This window comes from Misgurnus anguillicaudatus, chromosome 5 (assembly GCF_027580225.2).
Source record: "Misgurnus anguillicaudatus chromosome 5, ASM2758022v2, whole genome shotgun sequence".
Classification (NCBI taxonomy): domain Eukaryota; kingdom Metazoa; phylum Chordata; class Actinopteri; order Cypriniformes; family Cobitidae; genus Misgurnus; species Misgurnus anguillicaudatus.
Window position 1 is genome coordinate 11,179,826 of NC_073341.2, and position 27,000 is coordinate 11,206,825.

The following is a 27,000-nucleotide window of genomic DNA, read 5'->3' on the forward strand; positions in this document are numbered from 1 at the left end:
AAGGCACAGTGAATCGTTCTCGGTTAGTTCTCTCACCTCGTCGCTGATTACAGCTTCTGGTACGTATGGTTCTCCTTCACAACGGGTCTCCTTAGAGCTCACACTGGTTCTCTCTCTCTTCCCCCACAGACGACAGCTGGGACACAAAGGCGCAGTGAATCGTTCTCGGTTAGTTCTCTCACCTCGTCGCTGATTACAGCTTCTGGTACGTATGGTTCTCCTTCACAACGGGTCTCCTTAGAGCTCACGCTGGTTCTCTCTCTCTTCCTCCACAGACGACAGCTTTCTTCCCTGTTGATGGACAGACTGAACAGGATATACTTCTCGGGGTGGCGGACTTACGGTAACGGCTAGGCGTACTGCATCGACCGGCAGTGGTTTCCAAGATAGCGCCGGGGACCAAACCCTCTTGGCTGACTCGTTGGTTCAACAGAGGGGCGGAAGTGTCACGCCGTCACACCCGGGTCGAGCGCTGCCCTTTCCTCGACGCCCGTTGGCAATCGACAACCGGACCGGGGCGCCCCTTTGTAGAGACCTCGGGGCAGCGGATCTCCTTCGCCTCTGACTCTGTGATGATAAACAGCACACAGATAAAGTAGCAATGTAACTGGTAATACTCACACCGCCAGTCGTACAGATCTTCACCGCCACTCCTAACACAAGTCCGCCAAGCGTCTGGCTACGAAAATACTTCAGGAACTACTCCGTAATTTCTAAGGCTGAAACACACTCACAGCATAATCATACACAGGGTTATTCTAGAATCCGTTTTCCTCTTCAGCGCCCCTAGCGAGTGACTGGAGGCGGGGTACGTCTGACACGACACAGCAATCCCACTGCAATATACACAGCACCACTTCAAAGTGAAATTTCTACATCCAAGACTCACCCACCACGCTCAGTGCACACAATAGACGCCCGTCTTCCTTCGCCTCGCTCTGGACAAGAAGGTGGAGATGGCAACATGGCCTAGCAGTTGTTTTCCGTCACTGTGGCTGTCTCACACAAAGATCTTGTGGCTCACCCACCACGCTGACTCAGGGGCGGGGCCACTGACTCTCGCTGGAAAGCACTTTAAAAGATGTCCAGGTCAAATACATGCAAAGTACATTCAATGAATGAGTTCGTTTACTCACAACTGCGGGGCTTCTGTTATCTCACGCTTCCTTAGGTTGACTTCTCCTTACGATAATTCCAGCAACAACTCACGATAGCACGTTCCTTCTTCCTTCACTTCATTTATACAAGGTCAGTCTCCACTTACTTTCCAACCCGTAAGGTCTTCAATATCTGCATCCGCCGAAATCCCACGATGCACAAAGAGAGAGAGAGAGCAAGTCCAATAATCCGACTGGCGTACCCGGTGAGTTTAACTCAGCGCTACAGCACACACCAACACTGGTCATAACAACAACACAAACTGTGATTTAAGCTGCTCTTAAGTATTCGCCCGGGTGTTGCCTTCGTCCAATCACCCGGCGTTCTTGTTAATTACCCGCAGCTGTCCGTAGTTTGGCTGATTTCAGCCCTCGCGGTGCTACCGGATGTCCGGTGTTTTCTCTTCCCGGTCCGGGCGGAAACATCCGGGCGGAACCAAACTTTCCCAACTTTTGGTTCCGCCCAATAGATCGTCACTCCTGTGACATCTAATTGTTAGTATGGTCATATATTTTAATATAACGAACTACGCATTTAATTACAGATTTTTAATTGTACATTTAGATGAATTTGTATATAAATAAAGAAAGCAGAAAACACAGTACTGTATAAAATAATATAGACTATTCAAGTATTAATCATGTTGGTACAACAATGCTGATATTTGTAAATAAAAAATTTTTTATAGGCCTAATCATGTAATATAGACATAAGCCTGTCATAGACGTCCAAATGACCTCCAAAAAATGACCCAGTTCAAACGTCAAATGTTGCCCGTAGCCTAAATATGACGTCCAAAAAATTACCCAGTTTAAACGTCAAATGTTGCCCGTAAATATGACGTACAAGTAGGGTCATGGTTGGATGTCCAAATAGGGGACCTAGTTTGGACGTCGAATAGATGTCCAGAATTGGTCATGGACCGACGGACCCAATATAGACACGATCTGCACGTCCTGTGTTTAGTGGGTTAGGACAAAACGTTCTTTAAATAATGTTTTTGGAACGTTCTCATAACGTTATTAGTAATTAATTTACGTTCTTGGAACGTTGAGGGAAAACGTTCTTAGAACAATGTTCTTGGAACGTCCTTATGATGTTATTCAATATGAATGTTCTCACAATGATGAGAGAAAACGTTCTTAGAACAATGTTCTTGGAACGTCCTTATGACGTTATTCATACTTGATAAATGTTCTCATAATGACGAGAGGAAACGTTCTTGGAACAATGTTAGACCATCTTAGAACATATTTAGAACACCTCTGCTATATTAAAGTATACAGAAGTATGATACAAAAATATTTCAATACGAAACTACAATCTCCAGTAGGTGGAGCCAAATTACCTAATTAATTGCTCATTGAATCTTTTATAACAACGAAAATTTAAGTCAGTTTAGTGAATGTTAATAATTAGTGAATTTATTTATTGTCAAAACAATTACAAAAGACCAAATAAAAACATATTTATTGCATTTGAATAATTAATTAACAATTAATTAAATAAACACAAGTCTTGATATTATTTGAATTTAAGAATCTTATATGAAAAGTAGCACTCATTAAAATATTAAGAACTGATCACTGGTCAACTCCTGGTTATGTTTCTGTGCAACACTGTTTATCTGATTGCCATTTGCGGACGCTTCGCGCATGCGCACAAAGACACAAAAAGGTCTTCGAGCAGACAGCACACGTCTAGAAAAGGTAAGTGCCAATTATTTATTTTCTTACTGAATATAAAGTGTTAGCTTGGTTAATTGCCATTATTTAAATTGTATCACCTTATAATTTATATCACACTGATTATTTTAGCTAGAGCATTTCATTACAGTAACATTTGTGACCCGGTATGTAAAAACACACTTTAATTTTCCACGCCGATAAATTGCCCCAAAGCTAAGAAAAGGTAGATGATGTTGTAAGGTTTTGGTCATCTTTAAATAAGCCCGTTTTTATTTCTAATTTCTAATGTTTCCGCCCAAAATCTGATAGTGACACTTCGACTTCATGCGGTGCTGTAAGAACTGCGAAGTGAATGACGTCACAATAGCGCGAGAGCAATTCGAGAAGTCTGATTTCAAATAGTTCTCGCGATATTTTGACGCCATGTCAGTTTTTGCTTGGCTGCACAGTTGTTCCGATCGCCATTTTGTGCGGATTATTTGAGGTGGTTCAGTCAGGTAACAGTTATGTTCGAGGTGGTTGATAAATGTATATTTTATTTGAATAAATGTCTTTCACTAAATGACTGCCACACAGTCGATTTATCGTGTGCATTTTTTTTATTGTGATAATAGAGTGAGAAAATCTGCATTTGGTGGTCATTAGCGGAAAGTTAATAGCGGATACGAAAACACTTCATCTGTGACAACATCAAAAGAAACGGTAAGTGCTCATTAAGTTAACGTTACAGTCAAGTGATAGCTAATCTCAATTACTTTTATTTAAAATTTTAGATTTTGTCACCTTATAATTTGTATCTCACAGATTATTTATGCTAAGAGCATTTATAACAGGTGTAGCCTGGGTGACCTGTTGTGAGGTAAAAGTTGTTATTTTACGTTAAAAACAAATAACAGTTAGTTTGCCCGCGCACAAGTGTGTAACGTTGGCGGATTTTAGATTGCGGTGGGCCGCACGTCGAAAAACACGGGCAAGTTAACTGTAAGGTCTTAACACACCGGGACGTTTTTCGGGCGCGTTTATCGTCGACGTTTAACGTCTCGTGACTCAAGAACGAGCGCCAATGTGAGTGCGCACACCCACGCGAAAAGCGCGACGCGCAAAAGCGTCATTTTCAGAAAAACGCCTCGGACGCTTTTTTTTTGTTTGACGCGGCGCTTTAAAAGTTGGCCGACCAATGAGATTGGCGCTTTTGTTCACGTGCCTGGCGCTGCTGAAGTTCCAGTAAAACACGACTTGGTGGCGCTCAAGCACAAAATGGTCTTGCGGAGCACGTGGAACAGGTAAACACACAAAGAAGATGCATCGAGTCTGTGGAGGTTTATGAAGGTGTCGGAGTTCCTCACATCATCGACTGAATTTCGAAGGTAACATATATACATTAGAACATTACAATACATAGCTGTGTGGGCCATATGATTAGATTAAACTTTGTTGTCATTACACAAGCACAAGACAACGAAATGCAGTTAAGGTCTAACCAGAAGTGCAAAAGCAGTATAAAAAGTGCAGGGTATCAATAATAATTGCATAGGTGCAGGATTATGTAATACGATGTAAACACTTACTATGTATGGGTGGTACTATGAACATAATATACAGAAATGTACAAATGGATATGTACATAATAAACTAAACAGAACAGTAGTGAAATTAATATTTAAGTAGTGCATGAATGAATTTGTATTGTAGTCAGTTAAGAGTGCAATGGCTTAAGTTATTGTGAATAGTTATTCTAATATTCAGTACAGAGGGGTGCAAACGATGCAATTCAAGTAGTCCAGCAGTGCAAATGAACAGGGAGTATGAAATAGACAGTCCAGTAGTGTATTGAACAGACCAGTAGTGCAAATCTACATTAAAACTGTGCAAGTAATAAAAAATGATTATTGGTGCATTACATTACGATATGTAATACACTGACATTGAACACTTCATACCATGGCATGTTCCCTGTACACCGTGATATCACATGTTTTGTTGTTTGCACCATAGCCTAGTATTTCATTGTGTGTAACTGGAACCTGTTGTACACAAACGTGGACAATTACACTGCTTCATGTTCAAAGAAAAATATTTGGTTATTATATTCATTGCTTCGTCCTAACCCCAAATAGCTTGGAGAAATCTAAAATGCAAGCCAAACCAAAGGTGGGGTTTTAGGAGGTTAATTTGTGTTCTGTGTTTAGGTAACATCTGCTGCATTTGTTCAGCCAGATAAAATACCATGAATCTAAATTACATTTGTAATCAAATATTGACCTCATGGATATCGTGGCATGGCCCTCAGTGTGAAAGATTGTTTCTGATGAAAACTAAATTTATCTTTACAGTGTTCACAGCAATATTTCTGCTAAAATGATGTGAGGAAAAGTGAGGAGGCCCCAGCAAGCACGTCTTCAGGATCATCCAGCACCAGCCGTGACAAGGTCCAATCTTAACAAAAGAAAACAGTCCGACACGAACCTCTGGAGATGTACCTCTTATCAAAAGATGCTACAGGGAAAAAATTGAAAGCGAAGCACAGAAGAGAGAAAGAAGAGCACAGAAGGAGCGCTCTGCCAGTTTTGAGTCACACCTATAGATGTTTATTATATACCATTTTATTTAGTTATTTTTTTAATGTTTATACATTCAAGAAATACAGTTGAACATGTACATTTCATAGATATGTTTATTTGCACTACAGTTCACTTAGACTTCTATCATTGTGACTTGTTTGCTCTACAGCTCTGCCAGTTCTTGTTCACACAAATTAATGTTTATTATATACCATTTTACTTATGTATTTTAAGTGTTTATACATTTAAGAAATACATTTGAAAATGTCTAATTTCTAAATGTTGATTTGCACTACCGTTCAGTTGCACTACAGTCATTGTGACTTTTCTGGAGTGGACCAACATTTCTGAATCCTGTTTTATTTGTTTTTACTGTCATGTCTCTGATTGTTATTGCAAACTGCAGTTCGTTCACAAAAATAAATGTTTGATTAAAAAACTAATTGTAAATAACTTGACATTTTGGCACTATGCATATATTTGTACATCAGTATTGTAGACCTCTTATTGTAATAACTACATACCTAATTATTGCATCATTATATTTATAGGCAACACTTACCAATTTGCAGGAGTAATAACATTTTTGGGCACAACAAAAATGGTGGTTCCTTGTTCTACCCACCCACCCTCTATAAAACGAGTATATTGGTAAAATGATCTTAAATCTTTAGCCAAATCACAAAATACAACACATTTGGCAGGAAATTTGAGAAAATTGTTAACAGAGAAAGTGCTTGTAAAAGATCTGTTAAAAGTACACACATCGGATCACCCATTACCTTGTATTTTGTGAAAGAGTTTTAATTTTGATATAACGAGTTCTATCAAAAATAGTTACTTTTATGTGGAGATGCTGATATATTAACTGATGATAAAAGAATCGAATCAAATAGATTTCATTTAAAAATGTATTCAAGTTCACGGAGATATTGTTTGTACAAAGATTATATATTTATTCAAGAGCCATGTTTGTTTGTTTGCCCGTTAACCAAAAATCGTATATGAATGGTTATTGACTACACGCGAGTGGCTCTCTTCTTCTGTGTGACAAGTGAGTGTCAGAACAGACGCATAACGTCTCGCAGCGCCGCCCCGTGTACCGGCTTATATCTGTTTTGTATTAGGCGCCATCTAATGTCCAGGGAGTGAAATTGCACCTCACTCGGCTCAGCGCCAGTAAAATTCGTTTGGGTGTGAAAGCAGAAAAACGTGACGTTAAACGTCGACGATAAACGCGCACGAAAAACGTCCCGGTGTGTAAAGACCTTTAGCCGTCAATTTTTTAGTGATTGGTTGTTCATTACCGATTCGTTCAGTTTGAACAAATCTTCAATAAGGCTCGGGAGTTACGAGTCGTCTTAAGCTAAGTTTCCATCCACTTGTCAATCGAATTATCTGAAGTTCGGTTAAAAAACTTATGCGAATAAAGCTGGTGAAAGTGTGTTTCCATCCAACGGCTTTAAAGCGAATAAAAACCTGTGCGTAATGACGTCACATGCTGGTTTGCGATCAAATTGGTATATCGAATTGATTTGAGACATTTGAAGGTGTTTCCAATCATTTTCGCACTGAATCGCACAATATTCAAGCAAACATTTGCGAACAAAGTTTTGCTAGACAAATTTGCGGCATTTCACAAGTTATAAGTGCTTATGTGCCAGCTGAGCTGATAGCGACATATCAAGCTATAATAATAAGAAAATTACGTTAACATCAAATTGCTTTGATGATGCAGATGCATGTAAATGCCCAACGACAACGGAGGCATTAACGTGAAATGATAGTCCGGATCAATTCTTAACGTAAATGAGAACCAATAAAGCTACGAGGGTTCTTTGGCCGAGGATCCATCTCATCAAGGCCGAATTTGCTTTTATTTTCCCTCCGGCACCGTTGCGAGATAACTCTCTTTTTTGAAACACGTATCGCTGTTTGAGCGCCTTATTTACTCCGGAGTATGTCCCACGTCTTGTCATAACCATTGTTGGACATTTCCTTCGCCAGTTCCTGATAAATTATGGCATTTCTTAGATTTTTGCTATCTAAAATAGAGCTGCAATCGAACCCGAAAGTATATTTAGATTGACAGCTTTTTAAAAGCCCGAACCCGTTTACAGCCATACATTATTTAAATTTGCGCACGCAAACAGCTTTTATCAAGGATGAGTAATTTACACAGGTTTTAACATTATTTATTAATGACTAACTGGGCTACACGTCACTTGGAAGTTGAAACAAAGAAAAAAAAAATAAGTCATCTGTAACATCTCGTTCTAAATAGGCATATGCAATACATTATAGGCCAACATGCCAATAAAAACAATTATTTCTTAATGAATTAAATTAAGATAATACATTCTGAATAAGATGGTTATTTGGGAATAACGAAATTAGGATAAAGGTTCTGTGGTATTTGCTTCGGCACTTTCTTTACATTAATGCCAACATTAGTCTATATCCTCTGTCTAAATTATGTATTTAAGACTAAGTAATATTTAGTTATACATTAAAAAAACCTTTACTCACCAAGATTAGGCATTTTTGTTGAGGAAATGATTAAATCCACTGTAAATGGCTTCAGCGTGGTCCTGCGCTTACTGATAGGGCATTCAGCCGCATTGAACTTGACCGCTCATTTACCGTGCAAAGGCGGAGCACGAGCCCGTGTAAAATGTTAGAAATGAAGCCCGAATCCGACCGAACCCGTCGGGTTCGGGCAAAGATCTTCAGCTCTATCGTTATTTTCTCTGCTAAATTAAATTTAAAATGAATCTCGTCTCGTCGTTTGTCCACTTACATCTGACTTTGTTGACACACGCCATTTGTGCCACCAGAGCGGAAATGACCTAAAACTTTTTCTTCTTGGTTTGTGTGTGGGTTGCAACCATAAAAGGACCTAGACCTTAATCGCAAATCATTATTTATTCGGCAAATAACGTTTCCATCAGCGTTTATCGCATAAGTTTCCATAACGCATTTTTCATTCGATATCACTTAATTCGGATAAAAACATGTGGATGGAAACATGGCTTTAGAGAGTGATTCGCAAGGCTGCGGTAAGCCGAAGGTTAGGCTGCGTCCGAAACCGCATACTGTAGTAGGTACTGAATTAGATGAAGTATCTACTTACTTGGCATTAAAACAGTAGGTACTGTATAGTATGAATCCTGGTAGTATGAATGAGATTCGGACGTACTACATCTGCCATGTTGCTATCACGTGACATACGTCGTCATCACGTCATGTCATTTCAGCGCGAAAACAGCCGCGTGCCTCTTCTTCTTCGTTGGATAACTCCTCGTCCGGGGGATCATGGGATAGTGAAGCGTCCATCGTATGCACACTGCAAAATCTAACCGGAAGTAGTAGGTCATCCGGGTACTTTTCGCATACTGTTTTTCGAATACTATGTATTCGGACATACTACTCGCCTCGCCTACTGCTTTTCGCGTACGATATAGTATGTAGTAGGGCTGTGTATCGCCAACAATTTCCCGATACGATACGTATCCCGATACAAGGGTCCCGATACGATGCACGTCACGATACAAGACTATTTTGAATTACATTTTTTTTGTTCAGAATTTAGTAACATTATTATTATTATTATTATTATCTGTTTATTGTACATTGAATAAGCAGTGTTGTAACAGTTGTGTTTTTGCCATTCATTTATTAGCTTTTGGGGTAACATAGAAATGCTTAAAATCCCAGAGTTAGTACTTATGTTTTTTTAAAAGCAGTTTTACAAAGATAGTGCCTTACTCTAGGCATTATATTTGTCTCTAACTTAATAATTCTATATCTATGAATTTATCTATAGGCATGCAGTCAGAGTTAATACTATTTAGTAGAAATCAGATTATTAATGTGACAGCTATAGTTTGAAGTAGGGATGGGCATAATTAATCGACGATCGATAATTGATTGTTAAGAATTTCGTCGATAACGTTAATTTGTTATCAATTAATCGAATGCATTTTTTTTATCTAACTCCTGTTTCACAAATACTCAGTATGCAGTGCGTTTGCGTATGTGTGCGGCGAATCCGTCAAGCACCCGTTGCAGTGCGCTGCTGACCGCTTATTCTGCATATAAAACGTTCATGTGATTGACACTTTCTGTGAACACTTTTCCGCATAAACAATAGAACAAAGCATCATTTTTTTTCACAAAACAATATATTTTAGATATTATTTGACAGACTAGTAAGTGTGGATTAAGGATGTTTAAAATCTCTAGCCTGGTGGTCAGGATCTGAATGGATCAAATCAGCAGTTTTGCAATGCTTTATTTATCTCCACATATATCATAAATAAAAATAAGCAGAGTAACTTTGCAAGTCTACCCTTCCACATTATATATTATGTATGTATATGATTTCCAAATAATAAACGAGAGTATTCAACGACAAAAAGCATCTCATATGGAAATAAATCCTCACAATATTATTATTTCTCAAAACTTTATGACAAAAATAAACAACTGTATTCCTACAGTTATTCAAAGATGCAGACATTATTCCGCATATAATTTGAATATTATATAAAAGTATTCATTTAACGGCACGTTTCATATGGCAAATAAATATCCTCACATTAACATAACAGCATAATGAAATTAATCAGTGCCGGTCTTTCCTATACGCAAAGTACGCAATTTGCATAGGGCCCCGCACCACTAGAGGGCCCCCTTGATCTCAGAATTATTTAAAACCATTATATCAAAGAAAAATTATTATTATGTTTAATGAAAACAAGACGCTATAATTTAAATAATTTGCAAACTTCCGAATTTGTGCGGGTTTTTAAAAATACTTAATGATTTCTTAAATCACTGATATGTACTCGGACAACATGCAGGCAGTTTCTCAATCCGAAGGCTGCAGCCTTCAGAGGTCACATTTGTAGGCTGCATATGCGTCATAAAAACGTATTTTAGAATATTAACAATTATAATGTTGACTATTATTCTTAGTTAATGGTTAATTGATATATTATGCTTATGACTTGCAAATGAAATGCTTATTTAACTTAAATAAATCAGGCTTGATGACGTATGCAGCGCGCATATGCGACATGATCCGGAGGTTGCAGCCTTCAAATTTAGAAACGGCCGCGTGCATGACGCAGAAGAGTGATTTGGTAACGATGCGCATATTATATGCCCACCATTGATTTAAAACAAAGACAAAGCTATCCGTCTGGAGCAGAATAAAGGGGAAAAACGTGAAGCAAGGGAACAAGATAAAGGATTTGCGCGAGCAGATTAAGTCAATGTAAAGACACGCGTCCTAGCATGGGGAGATTCAAATGACGCGAATTGGGTGACGAAATTGCCGCGAAAACACGCGCTTTTTCCTTTGAACTTCAAGAACGCGCTCTCGTGCAGGATAATTTGACGAGAGAGAGAGAGAGAGAGAGAGAGAGAGAGAGAGAGAGAGAGAGAGAGAGAGAGAGAGAGAGAGAGAGAGAGAGAGAGAGAGAGAGAGAGAGAGGTAAGAATGGTGCCCACGTCGAGAAAACTTAATAGAAGACTTGAAATTTGTAAAGGATTAAAGTATATGTCACTCGTTTAATTACAGTATGTTAACTGGATAACACTGCATATAACTCATTGTATAGATAATAAAATAATGTATTTTGATTACACAAATCAAACCTAACTATATGATTGTAGCTGCTGACCAGCAAAGGGAATCTCTATGGCTAATTTATAAGACATGTTGCTGATACAGTACTGTGTGTTGTACCTTATCTTGTTAATTGAGTCTTTTTGGGCATCTTATGCCTAGAATTATTCAAGGAGATTGATTCTTTTAACTTCCTTTAAAGTTTGATCAGTTGTGCATAATGACATGTGCAACAAATGGATATAGGGTGTCAAACTCATAGATTTGCAATATTTAAAATCAGACACTATTCTTAAAATATTTGGTGTCAACCTCTGTGACAGCTTTAAAGGGACACTTCACCCATTTGCATTAAGCTTTGTATAGTTAGAACTCCAGTCATGTTTTTGAATGGTCGTGCATCATTTCCTCAGTTGCCGCTGAGACAGGAGAAATACAGACTTCAGTGTTGCACTTCCTTCTTTCAATGACGTAAAAATCATCATTTTGCATCATTGAAAGAAGGAAGTGCAATGTCTTTGTTGAGGGAATGAGACTACAAACACCCCTTTTCTCTGTAAAATAGGCACCAAATTCTAAATCTATGTTACATTTCGACTACAAATATAACACTTTCAATAAAGATTAATGTTTCTACGGGTGAAATGCTCTTTTAAAGCTGAAACTTATCAAATCCTATCAGAGGTCCAGAATGTCATTGAAACACACCAGTGGCTTTGCTGTCATCAGTATTAAACATGTTACCCCTCGAAGTACCCCTCCCCACAGAGCCCCCCCCCCCCCCACATAACAAATCCCAATTTAACCCCTGTGTATTAACAGTATGTATTATATGTAATTTAATTTGATTCATTACATTTATTTAGATCAGGTAAATTTTTTAGTGCTTCTCACAACACATTTTAAATCAAAACAACTTATCAGCAAATACATGTTTCATGTTATAATCAGCAAGTTTATCAGTCAGGGTTTCAAAGTAATGTGCATATGGGAATATTATACAGCTATAAGATAATACACTATGTGGTTAGTTAACAACTAACCAGCAGCAACATTGTCTGGGTTTTACCCAGATAGCACAGGTACGTCTGTGAGATGTCTGGTAAAGATCTGGAGATCTGGAATACATCTGGTGTGTAAAAACATCTTATAAAGGAAAAGAGCTGCTTTACATACATTCTAAATCAAAAACGTCTTGCAGACATCTTCAATATGTCTATATGACATCTTTTAGGAGACGTCTCACAGACGTATTGCAGATGAGAAAACAATTTAAATAAGACATCTTGCAGATGTAAACGCAGACATCAAATAGACGTCTCCGAGATGTATGTGTGCTATGCTATCAGGGTCTGAATGCACTGACAGAGGGCCCCTCACAAAGCTTTGCTTAGGGCCTCCCAGCATCTAGGACCGGCACTGAAATTAATAAACAGACAATGAAACAGGATTGAAATATAAATTGTATTATTATTACCGGAAAAAAGCAATATTGCTTAAATAATCTCTGAGGTAAATGCGTCAAAAACGCTGTTACCCGCACAATAAGTCTAAATGAGCAATAACAGTGAAAAAAAGCATTTAGGCCATGTCTCAAAACTTTATATGACAAAATATATTTAAAAGTAATGTATACTTACAGTTATTCAAAGATGCACACATTATTCCATATTACTCCGGTTTAGGAGCACGTTTGTCTCTGGCCTCGCTCTGTTATGTAATAGATTGACAGGTGCGCGTCTCCGTCTTTCAAACATATATCATTTTGTAATTACTACCTTAGGAAAATTAGCCATGATTTTATCATTGTGAAAATGTTTTTTTTTTTTGCAGATAAAAAACGATTTGTATTTCCGCAATTTTACTACAAATAACATGGTTATGGTAGGCTATATTGTGGAGTTGGAGACCATAGTAAATTTGTGTCTACTGTTGTTTTACAACAAATAAAAACTAAAAGACTATGTTAGTATAATTAAACAGTGAATGGGGCTCACAAAACGCACGCTGTTTCACACATACTCTGTATGCGGAATAAGCCAAGTTAGCGCTGAGTAGGCTTGGGCGGTATCCAAATTTTGATACCATCAAACCGCCTCCCTATTTTACCCCGGTATACGGTATTACCGTGAATAATTATAAAATTATGACGTAAGGCTCAGACAGCGTCACCATAATGTTGGCTTGTGGCTAAACCCTTCAGAAACTGAATACCAAACACTAATACTGAAAAAATAGCAAAATAACATGCACAACAATATTAACAACTTTTATTAGCAACAACTAGCAGTTTATAAAAAAGTTAAATACAAAGGTCAAACAGAATTAACCAGTTGCTGGTTAAAAAGTGATCTCTTAATTAGGCTATTATAGACAGTGGACTACACGCTAATACAGTTAGCCATCTCATTCCAATTTCCAGGATCTTTTTGTGTGAAGTGAACAAATCCCTCACACTCAATTTTTCATAACTCGCCTGTTTGTACTTATAAACCAATAAAAATATTTGGCGCAAGGTCAGGGCATTTGGGTTCTGGCGCGAGGTCACGGCGTTTGGTTTTGTGCCCTCACATTGCATCAAGCTAAAATTTTATCAAAGCAAGACTTGAAGAAAATTGCTCAACATTTAAACCTATTTTCTGCATATTCCACCATATTTTAATGAAATAACGAAAGTCCTCCTTCTGTTAACTTATATTTCTGCATATTCCAGCATGTAAAATAAAAATATTTTTTGTAAAATCCAGCAATTAAATAATTAAAACGAAAGTCTTTCCTGGTTGTATTCCAAATTATTAACATTTACGTCTTTTAACAGTAAAGTGCAGATTAAGTTTGGTTTTTGTAAATCATTAGACATTTTTACCACTTAATTAGGTTTTGCTTTGTAGAAAGCCTTTCTTTAAAGTGAATTTCGTTTTGTATAAATTGTGTCTTAATTTTAATAAATGTTTCATCAACCAAATGCATGTATTTAATAAATAAAAAGCAAATATAGAGAATATAATAACCGTGACATGGAGGCGCCGGCACGGCGCGTTCGCTTGCTTTGCATTGTCAACTAGAACGCACGGATCTCACCATAAATAATGAAACTCATACATTAGCATTAATTATCTTTGCTGCATCCTTTCTAAAGCAGACAAGGGCTTTCTTGCGGCTCGCATAAGCAGAGCATTGCATCGTCCATGTTTCACTTAACAGAAGTTGACACTTGTCTTTTTGAAAAATAAAAAAGTAATTATAATTATACAAAAGAGTTGTTCTAGTCGTTATTAGAAGGCACAGAGTGAGTTAGACCTGCCTTGGCGGTGCATCTTTTATGCATTCTGAAGGTGCCTGTTTTATCCATCGTGTTGCAGTCTATTAGGCAACATTCCGCATAAGATGGGCTTAGATTTGGAAATAGATTACATCTACATTTCAGTGCTAACTGATAAGGTGATGATGATCATCATCTTTCTTTATTATTTTTAGCACTACATCAAACTTAAGCGGCTTCTCTTCGGAGCTGTCATTTTCTTAAATAAGCCGCGGCAATGTTTCAAATGAGCTTCTAATGAGACAAACGCCTTTATTTTCCACGCGATCACCTTACTCAAACCATTTTGAAACTAAGGAGTCATTTGTCCTCCGATTGCATAAGCAGCATACAAGCTCCTCGGCGACGCGTTTGCGGGAATGATGTTTCGGATGAGCCGGAGGCAGAGCAGCAGAGAGATGCGACAGAGTTGCGAAATTGCATGCGCAGCTCGAAATAGCTGTTATTTCAAACAGCGTAACATATTTTAAACTCTTTGGTTAATGGCTCGATGGTAGGTAAAGAAAATTTTTAGATTTCGCCCTCCCTAATTTAATATTTAATCCTTGTCTGCTATATAAGTTCATTGTTTTTTTTTAAATGCCGGTATGGCGGTATAGAAACTGATACCTTTGCTATTTTTAGATCCCGCGGTATACCATATTACCGTATTACCGCCCAAGCCTAGCGCTGAGGTACCTGTGCATCCCGGTCAGTCTACTCGGAGCGGCTGTTTTCGGCGGCGGCTGGACTGACGGTCACCATGGGTTGCGGTCGCGTCTGACCCCAAAACATGTTTTTATTTCTCAAAAAAAAAATCAGTAGACTGGTGCAGAAGTTTTATGCGAGTTACTAAAGTAAGTTATTTTTCACGAGGCTTTAATGCCTAATTTGTTATAGCCTAATGTTAGGAAGGCTAATATCTTGCACTTCTTCTGGCTTAAATAATTTTGCGTTACATTTTGCCACAACCTTTCCCATCGAAGTATTATGTTTTGTGTTTAATTTAATGTTAAACATGAATCTGTTTTTTTTTTTTTTTGGAACTAATGAGGTCTCTTTTTAAGAACGCTGGCTCGCAGCTGCAGGTTCCGCTGCTTTAGAGCACCGCACATGCACGCACATATATGTTTGAAACATAGTTTAACTGTCTGCCACAAGTTGATCTTGTAATAAAGGTCTCATCGAGGAAAAACACGCTGTATATTTGTATACATTGCATTTTTAAAGTATTAAAGTTAAATAACAAATTATATTATAAAAAATAATAATGATTAATCGATAGTCGATCGTTAATTCTCCCGACGATCGACAAAGAAAACTTAATCGAATGCCCATCCCTAGTTTGAAGTAGCTCTGTATCTCTTCTCTAGACGTACACTTTTGACATGCGAATCTTTGTTCTCAAATGCATTAGTACTGTTTTATAAGAGAGTGGCTAATAAAGCCCTTTGCAGTAGTATAGGCTAAGATATCTGCGCTTTCATACTGAACTCATTGATTTTAAATACGTGCATGCGCGGGAGAGAGAGAGCGCGAGTACGCGGCTCACTATGCAGACACGTGCACCAGCGAGACAGACCCGCAAAGTGAAAGTATACCCCGCTACCTTTAACTCTACGTACTCAACGGGACACATGCGTTCTTTCCATATGGATCACGGATCAACAGTGATTCGTCACGTTATTTTCAAAAGTGCATCCGAATCGATACGGAAGGTGCTGTATCGATGCGCGCATCGTCAGGCGTTCATGACGATGTATCGTCGTATCGATATTTTGAACACAGCACTAGTATGTAGTAGGCGGTTTCGGACGCAGCATTAGTCTCGTGTAGCCAGAACTTCAATACTCAAGGTCTGGTGTTTTTCGCTGCTTTTTCTGGACAAAGCCCGCCCACGAGTTGTTTGACCGACATGTCAAACAACCAATCACAGTTTGTTTCGTCTAGAGTCACGTTTCGGACTCCCCACAATAACCAGCCGGCTTGCAACAAGTCAGTTATTGAAATTAACCAGCCGCAACTGAATAGCATCTAAATAAACAACATACATTCCAAAGCATATTATCATAATTTTTTATTCTATTACATTTCATAAATACACGTGTTTGTTTTACATTTAATTTTAACCTGTTAGCCAGCACTTCTATTTTTGAGCATTTTCTGAAAAACGACAACTCCAAACTAAAATATCTGCAGCTCTTAAACCCTATGGTCTATATTCATAATTCTGGTCTTGTTTGAAACTAGACACTTGACATATTGTTGCCTAATAGTCATAACAACTCAGAGTAGTAAAGAAACAGAGTAAAACAAGGTAAAATATACATTAAATGACTTCCGTTTTTCTTTAAATAACATTCACTTAGCAAAAAAGGTATGAAATGGTCATGTGAGACACCTGGGGACACCATATATGTGAACTGAATGTCTGACCATGCTGTGATTCAAATTTGAGACTGATACTCCAAAAAATGTTGTTTCTGTGAGCTTTTATTTCAAAAAAGTCCAGGCGTCCTTTCAGAAAAAGTGCACTTGGAAACTCCAAATATGCACATGATAACAAAATGACATGATTATCAAAAGAAAATGAGTCAGGACTACATATTACATGATGTATATCAATTCAGAACTTCTCTGCCCACCAAAGCACATAGAAAAAACTATTTCAGAAAAAAACATTTGCACATTATAACAAAATACTTGTTATTTTGAATGTGGTCGCTCATGAATGCACTCCAGATTCCAGTCCTCTTCTGTGTCAGGCTGAAGCCCTGTTACAACACACACACAAAGCAAGAGAGGATTTTAGTTTGAGTCAAAAGTTAGAGACATACAACTATTTGTATGAGAAACTATGATGTAATATACATGAACATACATAATACATATACACACACACACACACATTACATGAATATATTTATTTATAATTACAAATGTTAGGGGTGCACCGAAATTTCGGTCGCCGAAAATTTCGGCCGAAAATGGCATTATCGGTTTCGGGCCGAAATAAAAAATCCAGCCGAAAATGTAAACCGAAAATGAATGTCAACCGCGCCCCTTTCATCTGTGCGCTAGCGCTTCACTCAGCCTCACGGTGATCAGTCGTCTCCCACCCCTCCCCTTCGTGCTCAAGCAGGTTTCACTCAGGGTCCAGCTGTTTGCACGCGTCTGCAAAGATTGAGAATGTCTTGATGTGTAAACTTTAGAGAGAGTCGCGCTATGTGTCTCTTACTGTAATCCATTAACGTACATTTGGCGAATAAAGCAATGAAACACAGCGTAACGTTTTTATGTGGAGCGACTGTTGCGCTGTTTGGGATTCACCATCAGTCTCTGTATATGCATGCGTTTAAGTGCCCTTAAAGCCGAAAGTATACACGGGACGTCCGCGTATGCGCGCCATCATTTTTGTCATCGGGAGGGTCAGCGGCCGGCCGCACGGACCGTCCACGTGCAGCCGAAAATTTGAGACCACACGGACAGTGCGCGTACAGTCCGCGTACAACATCGCATGCGCGTGAAAATATTTAGACAGGACACTCCACTACAAACAATTATACAAAGGAAATAGACAGCATTTGCACACATACTATCGTTTTTCTTCTTTAATTTTATTTCATCCATAAAGAGAAAGCTGTGGAGCATGTTTGTTACCATATTGTTTGATTCCTGTTCTTTGTTGTCTTCTTGTTTGTTCTAAACTGTGTTTGCAATGGTGGATCGGTTTCTTTTCTTCACCTATCCTAATGTTTTAATGTACTGTAAATGTCTCCAAATCAGTGCTGCACTAGAGTAATAATTTGAATAGAGACGCGTTTAAAAAAAACAAGCAAACATAAATTCTCTCTGTTATTGACAGGGCACATATAAACAAAATTCTCTCCACAGTATTCTGTTTCTAATAAAAACATTTGTTTATGTCTGTATAGATTACAATCAGATTAACCTACTGTAGTCTGTGTCCTTAATGTTGATCAAACAACCCATGACAAAGAGACAAATAGCTCTAAAAATAATATATAATTTATTGTGTTATGATTAATTTAATTTGATTTCTGTACCTAATGCTAATTTCAGACCTTATTAATGTACAACTTTGTTCTCTTTTATAAATGTTTGCAATTTCTTTATTGTTTATTAGATTTTTCCCACCTGCTTTTTGCTGATCCGAAAAATAATCTGATCTGTGCCTCAAAAACTGTAATGTGATCCGACCTGTGAGTTTTTTTTATCCGTCACACACCCCTAGTAAAGTTAGCACACAGTGATAGCCATAAATGCAATTGTACTAATAATTGGCATAATAATTTATTTCGGTGTTTCAGTTTCAGTTTTTCGGCCTTGGTTTCCTTTTTTCGGTTTTCGGTTTCGGCCAAGAATTTTCATTTCGGTGCATCACTAAGTCTTATGTTTGCCAAATAACCTATATTTCTCAGCTGGTAATACTCATTTTCCACCACATATCTTATTTTCTAGTTTTTAGTTTGTATATTCTGTGCATTGGATTCATATAGCTAAAAATATGATGCATTTATATAACATGTCATAGAAAAATGAAACCATGTAAAACTCGTATCTTAGTCATCTCCAATGTTACTTTATAATCAAAACAGCTAACAAGAAACAAGAAATGTAACGTTAAATAAATAATGAACAAAAGAATCCAAACTTACATTATCCAAGCGAGCGCTGCTGAGCTCATAGTCCGGTGTAGCAGCCGATCCTGTTCCCCTCGGAATTTGTGTTCCCCCTTCCAGTCGATAAAGCGTTTCTGCCGACAGCGCAGGCGCAGGTACCTAAATATCTGCGTGTTTTTTTATTTATTAATTTTTAGTATGGTATAGCATATTTACAGAGTTTCTACAACCTAATACAGCTTACATCAAGTAAAACTATAAAATAAATATTCAGAAAAAACAGCTGGGTGTACAAAAAGCGACAAGGGGAACAGGCATTCCGAGGGGAACAGGATCGGCTGCTACACCGGTCCATCTCTCCTCCACGACGCGGTTTGTTTATATCCAGTCTTGCATTGTTGCTCCGCGGTCGTGCTCTTATCAGCTTCTCCAAACCACTCTCAAAACAAAAAAGTCATCTGCAGGCGATGATCCACGATGGAGATGATATTTCTAACCTTTGGAGAGGTTCTCAGCGGCTCCGGAGAGCCTAGCTGGCTGCTATGCTACCCTAACAAACAAATGCGCACGGAGGGGGCGTGGGCATTTCTCTCAGTGCGCTTCTGTAGATTTGCGCAGGAGTACACTTTAATGACGCAAGTTGAATCCTTGTAATCGTTTCATGATTGGTTACAACCTCTGTCAATCAAAGCTTTGCTGGCTATGCATTGGCTGGCTTTGTTTTGGCGTAATCCAGTCAAAAGCCTATGGTGAGCTGAAGGACATCTAGCTAGGCAAATCATTGCTCGCATGACATTTTGAGTTGTCAAACCTTTTCTGATTGGACAAAACAGAAAAATAGGGCGGGATATTTATCGGAACAGTCTAACGAAGCAGGAAGAGATAGATTTTCACTGATAAAAATCGATATTTGATAGAAAATAAACATGATCGATCATACTTAGCGGACGCACGGATGTAAACAAAGGAGGATATTGCTGGATTTCTCACTATTTTTCATTGTTTTGGATTAAAACGTGGGATGCTTTTTGAAGAGTGGACCCTTACGTTGCAAGTACGTTGAAGTTTTTGGGAATTGTCAGAAATTATCAGAACCATATGGCAAGATATGTGAGTACCCACAACCATTTTTATATGCATTCCGTCTGCATTTCATTTAACCCTTTCCACACAAGTGTATTGATTGCAAAAATAAGCTCAGAACATGAATTTAGAGTGTTTAAACTTTCAAATAATGCAAAGTTTATGATTGTTGATTGAATATTTGATGTTAAACAAAGTACAAAAACACGTAAAAAACGCCCCCCTAGGGCCCGCCTTAATGTTTAAGTACATTAAAGTACTTTTACTTAAGTAAAAGTACACAATTTTAATGTAATTAGGAATTAAATAAATTTTAATATGCAATATTAATGAATACACATTATGATTCTATGCTTTAGAATGTAGTGAAATAAAACATTTTCCCAATACAAACATCCTAATAAAGCACAGATGCTTGGAAAATGTAACTAATGTAACTAAGTATTGTCCACCTCTGATATCAAGTCCAACTAAATTTAATTTAAGCTGATAATAGTCAGTTTTTACTGGCATTTTCACAGCACCCGCTATGAAAACCAGCCATTTTGTTTCACGTTTTGCCACTCAACCGGGCGAGCTCTCGCGTGGTCACGTGGAAATGTGACGTCAATGCATTCCCTCTATACGCATTAGCTTTAGCCGCTCTTATGCTAACGATTGACGGCGCAAGCAGCGATGTATATTTCAATTCGACACTCAAATTAAAATACGGCATAATATTCATAACTAGGGCTGTAACAATGATTAAATAATCGTCTCATCGCGATTGTTTAACAGCATGTGCAATCATCGCGATGATCTGAAACCATTGCAATCTCTTCAAAAAAACACAATGGGGAGCTGCAGCGCATGTATAAATGAGATAGTATCTGATGGTGCCATTTATTACGGTGAGAAACGGCTGCAAGACTTTAATAAGAAATATTAACTGCCAGTTAAAACATACATTTCCAAAACAGCAATTCCAATTTTAGGCAAGTGAATAGTGCTTTGACAGATTACAGTTGTTCTGTGATCCGTACAACCCATGGTTCGCCCGCATGTGATTCACAGAATAATACGCAAATTTAAATATGGAAAGTTTAACATTTGCACTTGTTTCAAAGGCTTGCAAATGTTAACACTTAAGTGATTTTAAACAATTTAACTGCAAAAGGCGCTAAAGTGAGCAGTGTTTTTTATGCACACGCGGTTAAATGTGTCCGGTCCAGCTCCAGTCATCACTATATCATTCCCATCAAAGATGCCCCGAACCCTTGATGTGTAAACTTTAGAGAGAGTTGTGCTATTGTATCTCATACTGTAGTCTATTAACATACATTTGGTGAGTAGAGCAATGAAAAATAATGTTATGTGGGCGACTGTTTGCTTTTGTTTCTACCTTAGATAGGGCCCTATAATTTCCGCGATCACGGAATCGCGGACGGAATCGCGGAATTGGCTAATTAACACGGAATCTAGTATTAACGCGGAATTTTGCCGAATTTTACATATTTTGAATAAAATTATGTTTTTGTGTGGGAGACGAACGTATGTCTGGGGGAAATGCAGACCGGGGGAAGTAAATCTGGGCGACACGCCCCCTCCTGTCGTTTCAGACCTCCTCCAAAACACTGAAACCATGGTGAAGCGGCTCTCCACTACTCTGCTTTCGTCAGCGAAAAAATTAAGAAATTCGACGCTAAGCACTTAGTTCCGAGCAGGTCTCACATGAGTATATGTGACCGGAGAACTGTTATTTTGGAAGTTTAGTCAACGCTCTGTTCACGGTGAGCGCAAAGATACATGCACTCTCTCATCCATGTCTGTCTCACTGTACCTCTCACGTGCACGCGCTCACACATCTGTCCGAAGTGCGAACACAAATCCTCATGTATTTGTTCAGTTTTATGCATTTCAAGCGAGCTGAGGCAAACTAACTATCCCTCGCATTTAACTCTTTCACCGCCAGCATTTTTAAAAAAAGTTGCCAGCCAGCGCCAGCGTTTTTCATGATTTTCACCAAAGTTTAATGCCTTCCAGAAAATGTTCTTCTTCAGATATATAAACATACAATATACAGGGCTCGAAATTGCGACCATTTTGGTCGCATATGCGACCGAAATTTAATCTGTGCGACCTTAAAATATATTTGGGAGCATTTGTGCGACTGCCCATTTTGTTGTGACGCGAGTTGATTGTGATCCTGCGTGCTGGCGCTGTCCCAGGTTCAGTGTACTCTCCAACGATACATAACCAATCAAATTTCACCATTAAGTTCTTGCGTTTAATGAAGACCGCAGATTGGCTAATATGAGCGTCAGTCATTCCTTGTTGCCATGAAGCGCGGAAATGTGAAAAGACGAACGCGTCGCGAGCATCAGTGTTGCCAGATTGGGCGGGTTCCCGCCCAATTGGGCGGTTTTGAATTTGATTGTGCGGGTAAAAATTGGCTTGGGCGGTTGTGCAAAAATTGGGCTGGTTTGGGATCAGTTGGGCGGGTTTGAAACGTGCATTTTATAGGCTAATTATTTAACAAAAAACCCAAATGTGCATGTATTTCATGACGTTACTAAACACACGCCCACTGCATGTGTTTGTGTTGACGCCACGCCGATGATGAGTCCGCGTTTAGCCAATCACAAGTGATAGCAGCCAGCCAGCTCTCTCAGCGGGAAATCAAGATGTTACAGATAGGAGACAGGAGTTGGAGAGTGACCCGGGCCTGAAGCAAATGGATAATGCCTTTTAAATCGGAAAATAGCACTGCAAATTCTGCAACACGGACTCCGGATTGCAACGTATACATTGCTTGTCACACATCGGCCGTGTCTCAATGCGAATGCTGCAGCCGTCTTGTTTTAGAATATTAACAGTTATAAAGTTGACTTTTATTCTTAGTTAACAGTAAATTGTTGTAATATGGTTATACTTGCGAATGTAATGGTCAGTTAACTAAAATAAACCAGGCTTGATGACGTATGCACCCTGCATACGCGACCTCCGCAGGCTGCAGCTGGAGTGAGAAACGGACATCAATTACATGTGTTTGAGCCGTGGATGAATTATCGGAGCATTTCAGGTGAACAGAACCAAATGTTCGGCTGTCATTTAGTCAATTGTGGAACTTCAGCCAGACTGTACATAGTTCTGAAAAGTTCAGATGTTCACAGTGTTCTTCAGCTTGCTTGCAAGTTACCGCACAACCAACAGCCTTTTATTATTGTTCTGCATTTACTGCTTAAGGTAAGCCTATTTACGATCTCTCTCTCACACACACCTATTTATCAAGAGTAAAAATACATTATTAATAATAATATAAATAGATAAAAAACGTTATTAACGAATTGGGTAATCATAAAACACTTAAATATACGCTGTAAAAGTGCATTGTTCGTGTGGGCGAGGGAGCATAATGTAGCTGTTGTGAACAAGTTATGTCATTTTGCTAGTGTGGTTCTGTTCTGGTGTCGCTAGCTATAGTATGTTGTATTAATTGTGTAAGTTAAAATAACTAAATGCTAATCAAATTAAACCAAAATGTTGATTTAAATATTTTGGGCGGTTTTTGGAACACTTTTGGGCTGGAAACCATCAACTCTATCTGGCAACACTGGCGAGCATGACGAGAGCGAGCCGATTACAGCCAAGGTTATTACTGCATTTTTTGACGACGATCCGGATTCAAATGTAACTCCACCACCGGAAAATACGAGTTGACGTTAAACCTTTCAGAGAGAGTGGCTTAAAGATTTCGAGTGTCTATGAAAATGTAACTGTTTACTGTAAATCCTGTAAAACGGTGTTAATGGCGGAATCAAAACATTTTAAGCGCCAGACGTACCTTGCTTAAACATGGCGAAAGTGCCAAAAACCCAAGACGTGTCATGACAAATGTGTTTATTATTGATGGAGACACTGACCTGTCTGTCAGTGTGTTTAATGGTGTATGTGCGCATGCGCTGGTGAATGGACATTCGACAAACATCCTTGTGGTCCATGTTGCTGTGGAATACGACAATGCTGATGGTATGTTTTTGTTGTATTTTTTAAAACATTGTCTATTTAGTAGTAAAAGCATCCTGGTAATGCAGTTATCAATACCAATATATATTAGCCTTCTATATTAGGCTCACTTTTGTAATGTCACAATTAATCAGTGTTTTACGTGTTTGCTAGATTTTCTTTGTAATCTTAATCATGTTACCTGTAATTGTTAAATTATTATTGCTGCAAAACTATTTCAACAGCATTTGGGTATTAATTTAGGAATTTATGCAGCAAAAAATAAAATAAAATAAAATAGAAGACCAACTTTTAAATGCTGGCCATAGGACGTGTAAAGCCCGGTGGTGGTGTTTTATTTTTAATAAAATAAATCTATTAACATTTACATTGTAGTTGTGGTGCTTTTAAATTTTTTGATGGATGCGCCTAAATTTTTGCTGGTGCTCCTAACTCTTTAAAGTTGGGAGCACCAGTGCTACCAAATAAAAAAGTTAATTTTGAGCCCTGAATATACCAAATGAAAGAACAGACCCTCTGCTTTCAAAAAAAAAAAACGTTTGATATCTCGTCAATGGCGGGGAAAGAGTTAAAATATAATCATCTGCATCATGGCGCCGCTCTCTGTCTCTCTTTCGCTCGCACGTGCAAAGAGCTGCATGCTCATGCTGTCCTAAATCAGATCACTATCCTGTGTATGTTTGTAAAGTTATATGCATTTCAAGCGATTCTGTAAAAAATATGGATCGCGTTCCGCTGGATTGATGTGTTTAAGGCACTTCTGAAGGCACCACTGCGCTTGACACCTTGTTGTAGCCTCCTGCAACAACACTAAAAAACAATGCATTGAATTGAGTTGTGTGTGTATGTGCCAGGGTTATTATCGTAAACGAAAACTATCACGAAAACTGAAACTATAGTGAAAAAACATTTTCATTAACTGAAATAAAATAAAAATGAAGGTTTCTAAAAAAAACTAAAACTAAACTATAACTATAATGTGGTCCTCTAAAACTAACTAAAATGTTGGAAAACAAAACTTGCGTTTTCATTTTTTAAATGTTATTGGATCAGCAGTTGAACACGTAGTCACTCATATCACCGGATCATAAGCAAATGAGCAGATGTTGCTGGATCATTAATGACCAATAGGTGGCAGTCTATTAGAACTCCTGACCTGCACAGCAGCGTCACGTGATGTGTGTGACGCTGTCAGGGCACTGGATCCCTGCCCCCGAGCCAACAGTTCAGTTCAGAAAACATCATCTGGTTGCTAACGGCTAGTTTAGTAAAACAATTTGTTTCTGCTGGCAAACCATTACAATAACTGAAGAAGGCTTAATTATCTCGGTGTACTGTACACGGAAGCATTAAAACGTTAAATATGGGTAAAAACGCTGACGCCAACCGCTTGCTTGGCAGTGTTAGCTGACGCTTTTTGGTTGCTATGATACAGAATGTCCGCCCAACTAATCTGAAACTATTATATGCCTTTGCGGATAATCAACAAATAACATTATATATTAATTTTTTGTCAACAAATAGGTATATTACAGTATGTTAGTACACCGATCTCTTCTAGTACAGAAATGGACACTCATAGACAGAACATTAAACTTTGCATTGATTTTCGGTTGTTGTGCACAGTTTGTACAAGTAGGATGTGCTGATTTACTCTAAATTATCTGGGTTATTTTTAACCCAATGCTGGGAAAATATTGGACAGAACACATATGTTGGTTTATAAATAAACATATGCTGGGTTGTTTCAATGCAATGCTGGGTTGTTTTAACTTCTGTTTGGGTTAACAACAACCCAGCATATGATTATTTATAACCAAACATGTATATTTATATATGTATATTACATTTACCCAAATAACACAACAGAATTTAGAGTGTTGGTTGGTGTGGTATTTGTCCCGGCCTTTGATTGATAGGACTAAATAAACAAAACTTTTTTTTTTAAATCCTCTTATTCTCATCGTATTTTCAACATTTCCAGATTTGGCAAGGTGTATGTAACACAACCATGATATTATGCTAAAGACTAAAACTATACTAAAACTAAATAAAAATTAAAAGTAATGATTTTTGAAAAATAGAAACGAAATCAAAACTATTTATGCACCCCTAAAAAGAACTAAAACTAAACTGAAATAAAAGAACACATTACAAAACGAAATACAAATAAAAACTTATATTTTTTTTAAACTATAATAACCCTGGTATGTGCGTGTGTAAATGCATCTTTTATAGTCATTAAGTAATCTTGTTATCCAGTTTTTCCCCCAAATCATTTACATTTTAATCATTAACATTAAAGGCACACTCTTTTTATGACTAAAATAAAAGTAAAGGGTAAAAAATATAATTGCCAAAAATTAAAATGGATAAAACGGAATTTGCAAAAATTAAAACGGAGAAAACGGAATTTGGGAAAAAATAAAACGGAATTTGGGAAAAAATAAAACGGATTTTATAGGGCCCTACTTAGAATGATAAACGAGGCCCGCTATGTTTATAATTTCTCTGTATTCTTATCCACAGGGAAAGAAGGCTAAATGGAATCAGACATGGTATGTTGGTTATTCTTTCATCATTTGAGGTTGTTGTGAGGGTGGTGATTAAAAATGTCTACAAAACAAAAATACAACACACTCTGGAAAAGAGTGAAAAGAGATCAGCAGAAATCTGATTTGTCTCTTGTAGACAAAACGGAGACACAAACAAGCTCTAACAGTGGTAGTGTTAGTGTTGGTGTGCCCCTTTTGCACTCAGAGTCCCTTGAGGGAACACAAAGTGAATTTGAGTCTGATGTTGAAATGCAGGGGGCTCAAGCTAATTCCAGGGTCCCCGCGGGTCCTTAAAAAGTCTTAAAACGTCTTAAATAAAATTTTCGATTTTTAAGGTCTTAAAATGTCTTAAAATCTGGAATTTCCACTAA

General features: G+C 38.0%; 1 protein-coding gene across 3 annotated transcripts in view; it reads left to right on the top strand.

Annotated features, from left to right (window-relative positions):
* The first annotated feature begins 3,378 nt into the window (after positions 1 to 3,378).
* Positions 3,379 to 27,000, top strand: part of LOC129413428 (uncharacterized) — a 68,275-nt gene continuing 44,653 nt past the window's right edge. Inside the window, exons 1-2 of one of the 3 annotated variants that reach the window (XM_073867542.1) lie at positions 3,379 to 3,548; positions 26,604 to 26,632. In XM_073867542.1, coding sequence (XP_073723643.1) covers positions 26,618 to 26,632 — 15 coding nt within the window. In that variant the 5' untranslated portion in view covers positions 3,379 to 3,548; positions 26,604 to 26,617. Of the gene's footprint in view, positions 3,549 to 24,663; positions 26,633 to 27,000 lie in introns of those variants that run through there. The other 2 variants (XM_073867540.1, XM_073867541.1) reach the window with 2 other exon arrangements.